The sequence below is a fragment of the Ictalurus punctatus genome, chromosome 6, assembly GCF_001660625.3.
Source record: "Ictalurus punctatus breed USDA103 chromosome 6, Coco_2.0, whole genome shotgun sequence".
In the NCBI taxonomy this organism is placed as follows: Eukaryota; Metazoa; Chordata; class Actinopteri; order Siluriformes; family Ictaluridae; genus Ictalurus; species Ictalurus punctatus.
The window spans coordinates 9,017,963-9,031,291 of record NC_030421.2 but is presented as its reverse complement, the minus strand read 5'-3'; the positions used below and the strand labels follow the sequence as shown (position 1 = coordinate 9,031,291).

General features: G+C 37.0%; 1 protein-coding gene across 23 annotated transcripts in view; it reads left to right on the top strand.

The window, feature by feature from the left end:
- lrrfip1a (leucine rich repeat (in FLII) interacting protein 1a) overlaps positions 1-13,317 on the top strand; it is a 62,091-nt gene extending 48,774 nt beyond the window's left edge. For 21 of the 23 annotated variants that reach the window (XM_017469680.3, XM_017469679.3, XM_047156161.2 and 18 more), the window contains 5 exons: positions 1,899-1,991; positions 2,162-2,254; positions 2,438-2,530; positions 2,920-3,028; positions 4,220-7,650. In XM_017469680.3, coding sequence (XP_017325169.2) covers positions 1,899-1,991; positions 2,162-2,254; positions 2,438-2,530; positions 2,920-3,028; positions 4,220-6,936 — 3,105 coding nt within the window. In that variant the 3' untranslated portion in view covers positions 6,937-7,650. Of the gene's footprint in view, positions 1-1,898; positions 1,992-2,161; positions 2,255-2,437; positions 2,531-2,919; positions 3,029-4,219; positions 7,651-8,198; positions 8,249-9,070; positions 9,192-9,758; positions 9,839-11,389; positions 11,495-11,650 lie in introns of those variants that run through there. The other 2 variants (XM_017469694.3, XM_053680832.1) reach the window with 2 other exon arrangements.
- The last annotated feature ends 12 nt before the right edge of the window (positions 13,318-13,329 follow it).

The window sequence follows — 13,329 nt, the reverse complement described above, 5'->3', positions numbered from 1 at the left end:
AATCCACCAAGGAATGGCTCAAAAAGAAGAAATTGAGGGTTCTGGAATGGTCTTGTCAAAACCCAGATTTGAATCCGATTTAAATATTGTGGGGGGATTTGAAATGGGAGAGTATGCAAGAAAACCCTCACACATCTTGAAAATGAAAGAATATTACATGGAGGAGTGGTCAAAAATTCCAGCAAGCTGATGTCAGAGATTGGTGGACAATTATGCAAAATGCCTACAAGTTATAACAGGTGTATTTTTACTTTTTCCACAGAAGAATATTACCTCTATCGAAATTTATGTTAAATAAACAATGGAAAAAAACTAATTTTCCTTGTGTTTTTTTTTTTTTTTTTCAAGTATATCAACTTTATTAATAAGCACTGTTTCAGAGAGGATAAAATGTTTGCTTGGCAAAATACGTCAAAAAAGGCAACAATTTCAATGGGGTGTATTTATTTCAGTATTCACATGACTGTATTTGCCTGCCTTCTAACCATTTGTCTACTAAATGTCTTTATTATAGAATTTCTGCCCGATTATAATAGTGCTTGATTAAAGCCAAACTCATTTTTTATAATTAACTTCTTCTAACTATCTATAGGTTCAGTGGTGAATTTGCAAAAATATGTATTTAACTGATCTATTTCACCTTTCCTAATTGCCAGGGAAAGTTATGGTTACCTGGCTAACTTCTTACGTGCACACATGACAAGAACGACGTCCGAAGCGACTTATGACATGGCATCTGATACAAATACCGATGTCCATGGTCATTGTTCCCATTGTTCACACTTCGTATGCATTGGTCCTTATGTACACCATGAAACTACCTGTGTAGTAGGTTGTGACTGCAGTCGGAGCTACAGATGTAACCTGTCCTCCAAAGCTGGCGATAAACTGAACATTTATTTTCTCCCTCTGTGAGTCATTCCTCAGCTTACACATGCCCTGTCATCCACATCCTAGTAGACCTGAGACTTCATTCTGTTACTCTATATGCAATGCACACACATTGTGGTTAGCTGATTCCCACTACACACAGCTGTAGAATGCCTAACAGCAGCTATTTTCACTGCCTTACCATTGATCATCTCAGAGAAGCAGTGTCCAGTTCTGGTGTCTTTTGTGTTGACTGCAAAGCGATGATGATGAAGAGTTAAATATGATCTATGCTCTATGTTCTTAAGCATAAAGAACTAGTTGTAAATGGCCATGCCTAAAAAAAGACTGATAAGAGTTAGTGATTGGGTGGAGACTGTTTCTACAGTAGCCGATAAATCATTGATCTTGGAAGTGACAGACAATGCTGATGTTAGTATCTCACTCGCAGCCATGCCATCTTAAATTATTGCAGATATGATATTGCATGGAATCAAATAATATCTATGTAAAACTTTGCAAAATCCAAAAAATAGATTTTAGAGTGTGGATGTGGGGATTTGTGGACATTCAGCTACAGTAACATTAGTTACGCTGGATCCAAGTTGTTCTACTTTAAGAAAGTTAATTTCTTTCAGAATTTATTGTTTTTGGTAGTGCATAAAATTTTGATCCATTAAACAGTGCTCTGAACATTGACTTGTCTAGGTAAAATAAAACAACATTAAGATGCCGTTAAGATCATCTTTGCAGAGACATTTTATACAGTATAGTATGCTCATGTACATTCCACAGTCATTCATCATGGATCACTAACTTTATGATGGCGTGAAAAAAGTAAATAAAGAACTAAAATTTAATCAAATAAATAAAAATACAGTAAATGTGAGCAATGAAAATGGCACCATAAAAAGTGATGATTTTATACATTACACTGAAAGGTCACCCTGCCAACAGCATTCACTATATAAATTAGAAGAAATAGCTCTTTTGTACACCCTTTTTAAAGCGATGTACCATCCTTTCAGGATCTGGAGCGAGAGAAGCACGCCCACAGTATACTCCAGTTTCAGTTCAGCGAGCAAAAAGAAGCATTGAAACAAAGTGAAGAGCTCCTTACTGTGAGTACTGTGTCTATGACTGTACTGAAATAGTTCTCTTAAACTCATTACCATTTAAAACACTTTTGACTTGATTTGATCTTTTGCATTCTCCCTTCCTTCTATGCTCCTCCTTCTGCTTCTTTTTCTCCTTACGCTTTGGTTTCCATACTGCTTCATACTTCCACCAGGAGATACGTCATTTACACATCAAACAAGAGGGCTTTGTTAGGGAGATTTCTGACCTGCAGGAAACTATTGAATGGAAGGATAAAAAAATTGGGGTATGCTACACGAGGCTATTCATCTAATGAGTCAAGAACACATTAGCTCAGAACATTGACATATATGACAAGTATTGTCATATTGTCTGAAAAGGTTGTAATAAATAAGTGTGTGTGCACATATATGTATGTATTTAAGTATACTGCTTCATCTTTGCCAAAACACTTTTGGGTTCTTCTCAGGCCTTAGAAAGACAGAAGGAGTTTTCTGATGCCATTCGAAATGAGCGGGATGAACTCAGGGATGAGGTGGTTCAACTCAAAGACATTTTAAAGGTAAATGTACACGGTTAAATGCAAAGATATATGGCATTTAGACAGATGCTGCTTTAATTTTAAAGTATATTTACCTGGTAGATTGAATTGCATTTCATCCAGCATGTAATGTTTTCATTTAAATTGTAAAAAAAAAAAAATAAATAAAAAAAAAAAAGAAGAAGGGGGGGGGGGAACACTGATTTGTCTTTACTCCAACACCATGTGATACTTCAGAAGAAAACCATTTCATCAATCACACTTTGGAGTTGGATGTACCCTCACGTACCTTCTCATACCCCTTAGAAACCCCTCACATATGCCTTAGAAACCCCTCATGTGCCAATGTCATGAACATTGTTCCAGTCTATTTTTAGCTTAATCATTTAACCATAAAATAATTATTACAGAAACATGGCATTGTCCTTGGACCAGACTTGCGCACCAATGGGGAAGTGGAAGAAAATGTGACTGGTGGATCAGCCTGCACTGAATTGCAACAAGGGAGCAGTGTATTAGGTAAGCTTCTGTTGGCCAAATACAGATACAAATACAAAAGTAGATATCTTTTTGCTCTTGCTGTGCGCTAGCTTAAGCTAACAGGTGATTTTGGCATCATGTACATCTCAGGGCTTCAGCATGTTGACTGTGATTTCTGAATATTAACACACAGCTACATCTCCCTTTTGTTTTAAATAATTATTCTGGAATGCACTCCGATTTCCTTCCTGTTTTTGATTGTAAAGGTTTGATTGTCTGTATTTTCAGACTGTCTGATTTTTTTTTTTTTTTTTTGGGAGTAAGATAGTTTATAATGTTGCATCTATTACCTGATGGCAGAAGCTGTTTTCTCTTCGTCCAAAAGTTGTATATTTGAAGGTCTTAAGTGAACATTTGCACCCGCTCATGGCATCCCCTCAATTGTCTAAAGCCATCTCTCCCTCTTAATTGTGAAATTTGTATACTTATCAACCATGATCAAACTAGCAGTAGTTCTTGTTTTTCTGGCAATTATGTAGTAACGAGATTGGTTCAGGCTATTGGATGGTATTTTGTTGCTTTCTGAAATTCACATGCTGTATTTTGAGTTTCTCTCAGCAAGGGCTTTTTTGTTCCGTTGTTTTACACAGATTATTGTTCTGCAAGTGGCATTTAACAGTTAGCTGTGAAATTGATAACCACAAGAATCAACTAAATTGTACAAATCTAAAACGGTTCCCTTGGAATTATTTTTGCCTCATTATCTTTACTGACAAGTTTGTAAACTTGTATTTATTGCGATTGTGCTTAATGGCTAGTGCATGTCAGCAAAGCACTTTGTCCCCCCATGGTGATGGATGACAGTTTTTCATGTGTATAAAGTGATATTTGGGCAAAGGCAACAGCTCATTGGTTGAGCTGGAAAATCACTAAATGAATCATGTATATTTGTTATGTAATAATTTCTGCCAGTTCTCTTGAGTCCCAATAACTGTGAAGTTGACTTTATCTTGTCTTACGCTTTCCATGTTTTCATGGATTAACACCATTTTGGTGCAGCATGTTTCTCTCTCTTCAATGTTTACATTTGATCAGTAGCTATGCTTTGTAGCCTGAACACTCTATTCTTCCTTCCTTTTTATTTATTTATTTCACCTTTAAAAATGTATATTGTAAACAGCAAACATTTTCTTATTTCCTCTACCATTGATTCCTCAATCAATCTCCCAGGCACTCAGGAGTTGCAGCTGTTTAGAGGTGAAAATGTAGGGGGCTCCAGAGGTGGCCAGTTCCAACACCCAAAGGATTTTGACCATGGAATTCAAGAGAATCACCTGCCTACATCTGCCTCTGGCAATTCTTCTGAATCTCTTTTAGTAGCACAAAATGATGTGGGTCTTGGAAATTATATAAATAACAGCACAGAGAAAATCCAGATTAATGTTGAAAAACCTCAGAATGTTTTTGCGGTTGAAGCAGAGGAACAAGTTGTATTGGAAATTTCAAAAGGTAATGATGTAGCACCAGAACCTGTTGCAATTATTATGGAAGATATGAGGACAGATCAGCAAGAGAGTTCACTGTATGTTAAAAGAAGTGAGACTATAAAAGAGGGAAATACTGATTCCACAGAAAAATCCACCTGTGAGATATCAGAAAAAGATGGAGATCACCTAGATGAAACTGTGGCTGGAGATTCTCAGATCAGAATGGTTTCTGACAGTTTGCCATCAGCAAAAATAGATACAACATCACATTCTCAAAGTGCCAGTGTTTCAGGAAAAAAGAAGAAGAAGAAAAAGAAAAGTAAACAGAAACAAAAGCATAGTTGTGATGAAAAAGAGGTTCATTCAGAAATAGGGGACAAGAATGAAAACCAGCTCATAGAGAGCAGTTCAGTTCAGACTGTAGAGTCAGTTTCAGAGTATAACACTCTACATTCAGAGGAAGCAACAATAAATGAGAAAGTTTCAGTTAATGTGAATATTGATGAAAGGACTGACCTGATGCAAAAAGCAGCAGAATCCCTAGAACTACAAAGCCCTAATACTGGCCCTGGAAACATTTTAGGACCAATCATTAATTGGACTGATTGCACAAGCAGCACTGACTCCATCCCACCTTTGGACTCCAAAACAGAAATTAATATTGAAATCCCTACTTATGGCTTTCCATTGGAAATTACTACTGGTGAGTTAAATGCTTCTAATGGCAAATACAAATTGCTTAGCAACACTGATGACGCTGTTGCTGTCTGTGCTGATTTTCCTGACTCTGAAAACTCTTCTGAGGTAAACCTTGAGAAAGATATAACTGAAACTACCAAAGATGTAGTAAAAATAGAAACAATTGATGAGATTATTCAACTTGATGAAACCAGTGTAGAAACATCCACAGACACACAGCTGGGTGAAACATTAGGTCCAGCAGAAGTACTAAAAGAAGAGCAAGAAACGTCGAGAGAGACACAGCAGGGTGACACGTTAGATACAGCTGAAGTACCAAAAGAAGAGCAAGAAACAGACACACAGCTGGGTAACATATTAGATACAGCAGAAGTACCAAAAGAAGAGCAAGAAACATCCACAGACACACAGCTGGGTGACACATTATATCCAGCAGAAGTACCAAAAGAAGAGCAAGAAACATTCAGAGACACACAGCTGGGTAACACATTAGATACAGAAGAAGTACCAAAAGAAGAGCAAGAAACATCCACAGACACACAGCTGGGTGACAAATTAGTTACAGCTGAAGTACCAAAAGAAGATCAAGAAACAGACACACAGCTGGGTAACATATTAGATACAGCAGAAGTACCAAAAGAAGAGCAAGAAACATCCACAGACACACAGCTGGGTGACACATTATATCCAGCAGAAGTACCAAAAGAAGAGCAAGAAACATTCAGAGACACACAGCTGGGTAACACATTAGATACAGAAGAAGTACCAAAAGAAGAGCAAGAAACATCCACAGACACACAGCTGGGTGACAAATTAGTTACAGCTGAAGTACCAAAAGAAGATCAAGAAACAGACACAGAGCTGGGTGACACATTAGTTACAGCTGAAGTACCAAAAGAAGAGCAAGAAACATCGAGAGACACACAGCTGGGTGAAGCATTAGTTACAGCTGAAGTACCTGAACAGGAACAAGAAACATCCACAGAGACACAGCTGTGTGAAGCATTAGTTACAGCTGAAGTACCAAAAGAAGAGCAAGAAACATCGAGAGACACACAGCTGGGAGACACATTAGTTACAGCTGAAGTACCTGAACAGGAGCAAGAATCACAGGAGCCAACACGCATAGATCAGGAATTCAGTGTAGAAGAGGATGTAGGTGAGGTGGAGTCTGGAGAATCTTTTGAGTTTAATATGGAGGTTAACGGGTCAGAAGGAAATTTGCTTGGAGATACTGAGTGTCAGCAAGAACACAAAAGCATTTCCAGGTACACAGAGCAGTCTTGTACAACCAGTGAACCACAGGAGCTGGCAGATGCTGAAGAGGGACATGAAGACCAAAAGTTACAGACAGATGAACAGAATGTCTCAATAGAAAGAGACAAGGGTGTGGATCAGATAGCCACAACAGAGAACGATCATAACAAATGTCAGCAACAATTTATAACAGGAAAAGATGAACAAGGATCTCAAGACCATGAAGAAATCATACATGTTGAGCACTATGAAAGCGCCAAGCAGGAAACAAGTCCAGCAAATCTTGTACAGGTCCTTGATGATCCTCTTCCTGAGACAGGAGAGTTAGACCAGGAGGCCAGTAGTGTCATTCCACAAGAAGAAGGTCAGAATATGGGAGAGCAGGAAATCAGGGAGTTCAAAGAGGGTACATCTAAGAGAAACAAGGAGGATGCAAAGAATGGCTCCAAAAAGGAAAGCAAGAAAGGAAAGGGGAAGACTAAAGAGGACTGCAAAATGTCTTAATACTGTCCCAAAAGATGTTATCATAAAAGTAAATAATGAAGTCTCAAAAAGCCTAACTAAAACCCACTTCAATGAGAATTTGTTTGAAAAGCTTCTAATCCTGAATAATTTCATGAATGCAGGAAAATCAAGTCATACAGTGTGTATTATATTTACTTAAATCTAGACCAAAATTATCTTTAAGAATGAAACTCTATCTTTGCACATTGCACTGAATTGTACTTAGACAGACAGCTCATTTAAGCATTGAAATGTTTTGCTGTGTGAGATGGATGTAGGTTCCAATAGCAGGATTGTGTGAGATGTAGACATTTCTAAAAATGTCAAAACACATTGCAGATTTGTTTAATGACATTTGGAGCTCAATGAAATTCATGGCTTATTTATTTTCTAATTATTATTACTGTGGTAGTTTACATGCTGTTTACATACTGTAAAGATTGTGCAGCATTTTACTACCTTTTTGCACATGATGATAAAAATAATTAAAATATTTTTTTTGTGTGTGTAATTGCCATCAGGGACTTTTGGCTTGTCACATTATACTGATTTGCATGTGCCATATTAAAATATCAGGTTCCTTATTAAATGTTTTACAGCTGTTTAACATTCCATTGACTTTCACCTTCACACATTCTGTATGTCAAAAGCCCTGGGAGATTGTATTGTCATGATGGAAGACCTTTAAAATAAAGCATCAGTAATTTAAACTAGGCTCGTATATGGCTGTGTGTGTGTGTATGTTTTATATATAATGTTTATACTATTTTAAATAAATGTGAACAAATCTGACTGAATTCAGTAATCAGGACCCTGCTGCATGAAGCGGTATTTGTTGTTCCATGTTCACTCCTGAAGTTTCTGCATGTTATCCATCTTCACCCTCCACGTCCCATATACATCTCATTTGCATGCACTGAATCCTTCTTCCCATAAACTTGGCTCCTCCTACTGCTGTAAGTCTGATTTCTATTTTTAACCATGGAAGGACAATTTGTTTTGAATTGATGTATGTATCAGTTCTGAGACATCTTTTAGTATATATACTTTAACTCAGGAAAAAGAACTGGGTGTTTTTTAAACAGGAAAACTCAGCTGCTTTGGTCCTTTAGGACCAGCTAGGGCATCTCTAGACATGCCTGTAATATACTGCAAATGGTTAATATATTAGACACTTATGAATAAATAAGATGTAAAACTTTATGTATATAAAAACCCATTATATACTGGGTATAGATATAAATTCTTGGTCTGCTTTTCAGAAATCCGTCTACGAAAACTGGTGGATGAACGAGAGAATTTGCTCGAACAGGTAAGAATCACACATTTGAGAAATGCTCACTTTAGTTGTACATTACTTAAGAATGTAGGTTAATTGAAAATGGAAATCAGTTCTACAAAATCTACATTTATCTGTATTTCACAGTATGTTGCCACCTCATAGTGGTTGATCATCAAAAATCCCATTAATCTGATGATATTGCTCCAGGTTTTTTGCATAGGTTATGATGAGATATTGACCTTTATTAACTGACATTCCAACGGCAGTCAAAGGGTTAATGATATCTAACAGTAGCTATGATACATTTGTCACCAAGTTATGAACAGTGTAAACCTGTTGCGAAGCGTTGTGCTTGTGTTGCTATACTTGCTAACATATAGAGCTTTGATGTATAGTTTTGAGTAATGTATAGAATTAGCCATATACATTATAGTTTTCCATTCAAAGCCATTTGAAAGTGATCTGGACCCAGACCCCCAAGTGGAAGGTCAAAGGTGACATTGGTAACAGAGGAAATGACTGTAAGATAACCCAGTAACCAAAGTTAAAGTATAATACATCAGGGGAATGATTGGAACCCATTTACTTTGTGGAGAATATTATAAATATTAGTACATTTAATATAAAATTTCATTTTATTATTAAATAAAATGAATAAATAAAACATGTATTTTAAACCCTCAGCTCTCTTTTAAACGTTGACCAGGTATCTCAGAGGTCTATAGTGTGACCGTGCTGTATTTTCACATTATCATACAATAGAAGGGTGTGTTGTGAGATTAAAATCAACATTTGATATTTAAGTATCTGTCAGGAGTGGGTTGTAAATTGACCTACACTGTTTATATTCAGGTGAAGACTCTAAAAGAACAACATGAGCAGACGAAAAAGAGGCATAGAGGAGATGAGAGCTGCAGTCCAGAGGGAGAGGTGCTGGAGAATGATACTGACGCCGATGTCGTGGACATGCCGAGTATGTGAGACACAAACAAACACAGCTTTTATTGTCTTCATGAGTAGACATGGCACTGGTCCGATACCCAGGATCAGTATCAGGCAATACCAGCATAAAATGGACATGATTAAAAGAGACATGATTTAGTTTTTTTTCTTATTTATTATTTGATTTATTAGTTATTTATTTTATGTATGCTTTATACTTCATTCTATTTATTACAGTTGGCAGTGTACATGATTTAGGTGTGAAAGAGTTTAATCAAATAAATAATTCTGTTATTTTTGTGTAGATCATGTTTGATGCCATGTTTTGTAATGTGCTTTAGTTAAATACATATAAGGCTTCAGTATTGATATTGGAAAGGAAAAGTGGTATTGTGCCCTCTTTATTTACATATAAAGCTATGCCTACCTCTAATCCACCCAACCTTAACCTCCATATGCTAAAGAAGGAATAAAAACACTTTTCCTTGTTGTGACCACAAATTTCTATAATTATGAGGTCCACATATAGGTTCCATATTTTAGTGAATTTATATCAAATGTGGATGTGTATATTTAAAAAATGTTCATGCTTTTATAGGAGATGCTAACAGGCAAGTCAGTGACCTTAAATTTAAGCTGGTCAAATCAGAGCAGGAAATCTCAGCGTTGGAACAGAATGTGAGTGATCTGTGATAATTTATGTCTGCTTGTATGCATTGTTATGAGTCGAGAGACTGTTTTCACCTGGGGCGAGCTGCACCTTAAGCCTGGTCATAAACTAATAAGTTTCTATTTAAGATGTAACTTTATGGGCCGAAGTGTCAAAGCACTGCATCAAGCTGAATATGAGTATGCTTAACCAGGAGCAGACATAGACTTTTTTATGATAGCTACTTTAAACATTAACTAGTTAATTACTACTGCATGTGGTCTTCCATATTTGGTCTGTCATATTGAACAGGTGTTTATGATTCTCTTAAAACACTTAAAACATCACATGATGGTAAAGGGCTGTACGTTCTTTTATGGCATTTAGGCTTGCTGCGATAGCCTGTGTTCCCGGTGTTACTGGTGTTGGGGCTGCACACCGATTACATCACTTGCCCACCGCGGCACCGCCCCCACTGTCGTTTTGCTTTTTTATAGTAATAAAAATCATTTAGTTCAGTTAGAGAATGGACACTACAATTAAAAACTGAATGTGTCTGCTCAATTCAGCATGACCCAAATGAGTCAGAGTCACAGCACAGATCAGATTTCATTTAGCACATAACGAGAGTGAGGCGAGCTGACTGACAAGACGATGGTGGAAGATTTGGTTTCAAAAGTTCTATGTTTAATATAAGTGAGTTTGTCATTGTACTGTTTTTTTGTTGTGTTGTCACATGTTGATTAACCAGTGGAAAAATTTTCCTCACCGTCACATTCCTAATGTCATTCCCTGGCAATTCTTTCCCCTAGGATTGTTATTGTGTTTTATTAGTATGGTTTTGTGGAGACTTTTTTCTATCGTATTGTTCAGTGTTACATTTGTGATTTTTAAAAAAGTGTTATATACACATTAACATTTTACTAGGGATGCTCCGATCAATCGGCCGCCAATTGGTTTCGGCCAGTAATCACATTCTATGACACTGTAGTCTCTAAATTTGGCCGGTCTCATGAACCGATCATAATTTGATAACGTAAAACATGTGAGGGGTTCAAAACACGTGATGACATTAAACTTTAGCACTGCGGTCATGTCATCTAGGCATGGAATTATGTGGTCTCAAGAAACAATGAAAAATTTGCTACTCGCCATGTATTTTTAAACGCCTATTAAAATGCTCATTGTAAAATTAATATTTGTTATGCTTATTTATTTGATTCATTAATTAAAGCAGCATTACTGTAAATAGTATAACCAAGGCAACATCTGTGGTATTACTTTATTTGGAGAAAAAAAGGTTAACAGTGACTGTCAATAGAAAGCTTACATATCGCTTATATAAAGCTTGGATGATTGGGATCAATATCAGCCAATCATGATGTCAAGAAATCGGTATCGGGTTCAAAAATCCTGACCGGAGCATCCCTACATTTTAGTAACACTCAAATGCTTAAAACACAAGACTTGGTTGGTATAATATAAAGTCGTCTTAACTGGTACACAGTCTATATATTCTATTTCTTATTGGACTGGAATGGGCTTTCATCAATTTAATTCTCTTCCATGTCCTACGGCAGGTCACAAGACTTGAGGGTCAGGTGACTCGGTACAAATCTGCAGCAGAGAATGCAGAGAAAGTGGAGGATGAACTAAAAGCTGAGAAACGCAAACTGCAGAGAGAGGTATGTTTTTGTTTTTGTTGTTGTTGTTTTTTTATAGTTCACCTGCTGATGATAAATATCCCCAAACACAGTGATATGTACAATCTTTTTTTTTTTTTTTTTTTTTTATATATTTGGTGTACATACATAGCTGTGTTTTATTTTTATTTTTGCCAGCTCCGAACTTCACTGGACAAGATTGAGGAGTTAGAGGCAAGTAACAGCCACCTGAACAAACGGCTGGAGAAGATGAAGTCATATCGAGGCACAGCAGCAACACCCTAGCAGCCTTTAATTAGACCCACTAACAGTTGAACTTCCACTGTGCCATTCACTGACTGCTCTGAAGCATGTTGCCACTTCTGTGTACAGCTTTCCATAAAACTGCAAGTTCAATACAGAAAAAATGCACTGACACAATACAATATGATATTGTGCCATTTGTTTTTATTTATATTTATTTAATGGTTGAGTTCTAGGGTTGAAAAGAAATATCCAAGGGTTTCATAGGAAGTGTGGGGAAACCTTAATGAAGCTCTTAATACTTGGAGATCGAAAGGTTGCAATGCTTTAACATTTGGTGGCAGTTCAAGGGAGTGTGGGAAAATATGGTAGAAGACATGGCTTTGGTGGAACTCTTGCAACATTTTGTGTTTTGTGCAGTACAGACGTGACAAATTAAAGGAAAAACAGCAAAAGATGTGTCTGTAAGGTGTTGGGCAACCTCACGCTGCTAGAACAACTTCAGTCCTCCTTGGCATAAACTCTGCAAGTGTTTGGAACTGTACAGGAGGGATGAACACCATTCTTCCTGAAGATATTCCATTAGCTAATGTATTAATTATTTGATGGTGGTGGTGGAGAGTCCTGTGTAACGTTCCAAAATCTCCCATAGGTGGGTTGAGATTTATTTTCATCCTCATCAGTGAGCCGTCGTGTCCTGTGGATGGGAGCTTTGCCATCCTGGAAGTAACAACTCTCAACAGGTATAGAAATGTTTCATCATAGGAGAAAGATGATCATTCAGACAAGCGAATCCAACCTCTGCCCCTCTCTGAAAAATCCCCCCACACTATAACAGAACCACTGTTTTTTCTTTAATTTTTTTTTGTTTGTCTCCAGTCAGTATATCAAACTGCATCTAAAATTAGAGTGTGTGGACTCTTAAGGTGTTCTGAAAGGTCCTAGGTTTGGTCTTGAGCTACCGGTAAAGGTCACTCCTGAATCAAACTGTTCTTGTCTACATTCTGTAATAACAGCCAAAGCAATTAAGAGATCCGTAGAAAAAGTACACCATATAATGACATTCAATGCTGCTGCCATATCCTTGGTAAGAATCTTTTTCTTGGATATAGATTTAATCACCTTTACTATGAGCTGTACATCAAACATGACAATAAACAAAATGAGTATTAAGCCCAAAATCCTTGTTTGAAAGTTTTCCGATTATGGATCCATTTCTTGAAAGTGGCTCTAAAGTAGTCATGGTGCTGTTCTGCCCTGTAGAACCACATGCAGTTTTGCACTCAGGTCTCCTTTGGTTAACAGTGGACTGTTCAACAAAGACTTCATATTAAACCATAATGAACTTTCTTTTACTTTCACACTATCCGTTGTTACCCAGATAAGGATGGATTCCCTTCTGAGTCTGGTTCCTCTCAAGGTTTCTTCCTCATATCATCTTAGGGAGATTTTCCTCACCACCGGCTCGCTCAATAGGGATCAATCCACAAACTTAAAATCTGTATCCTGTGTTTATATATTTCTGTAAAGCTGCTTTGAGACAATGTCCACTTTTAAAAGCGCTATACAAATAAAATGTAATTGAATTGAATTAACAGAAAGCTTGGCTAAAC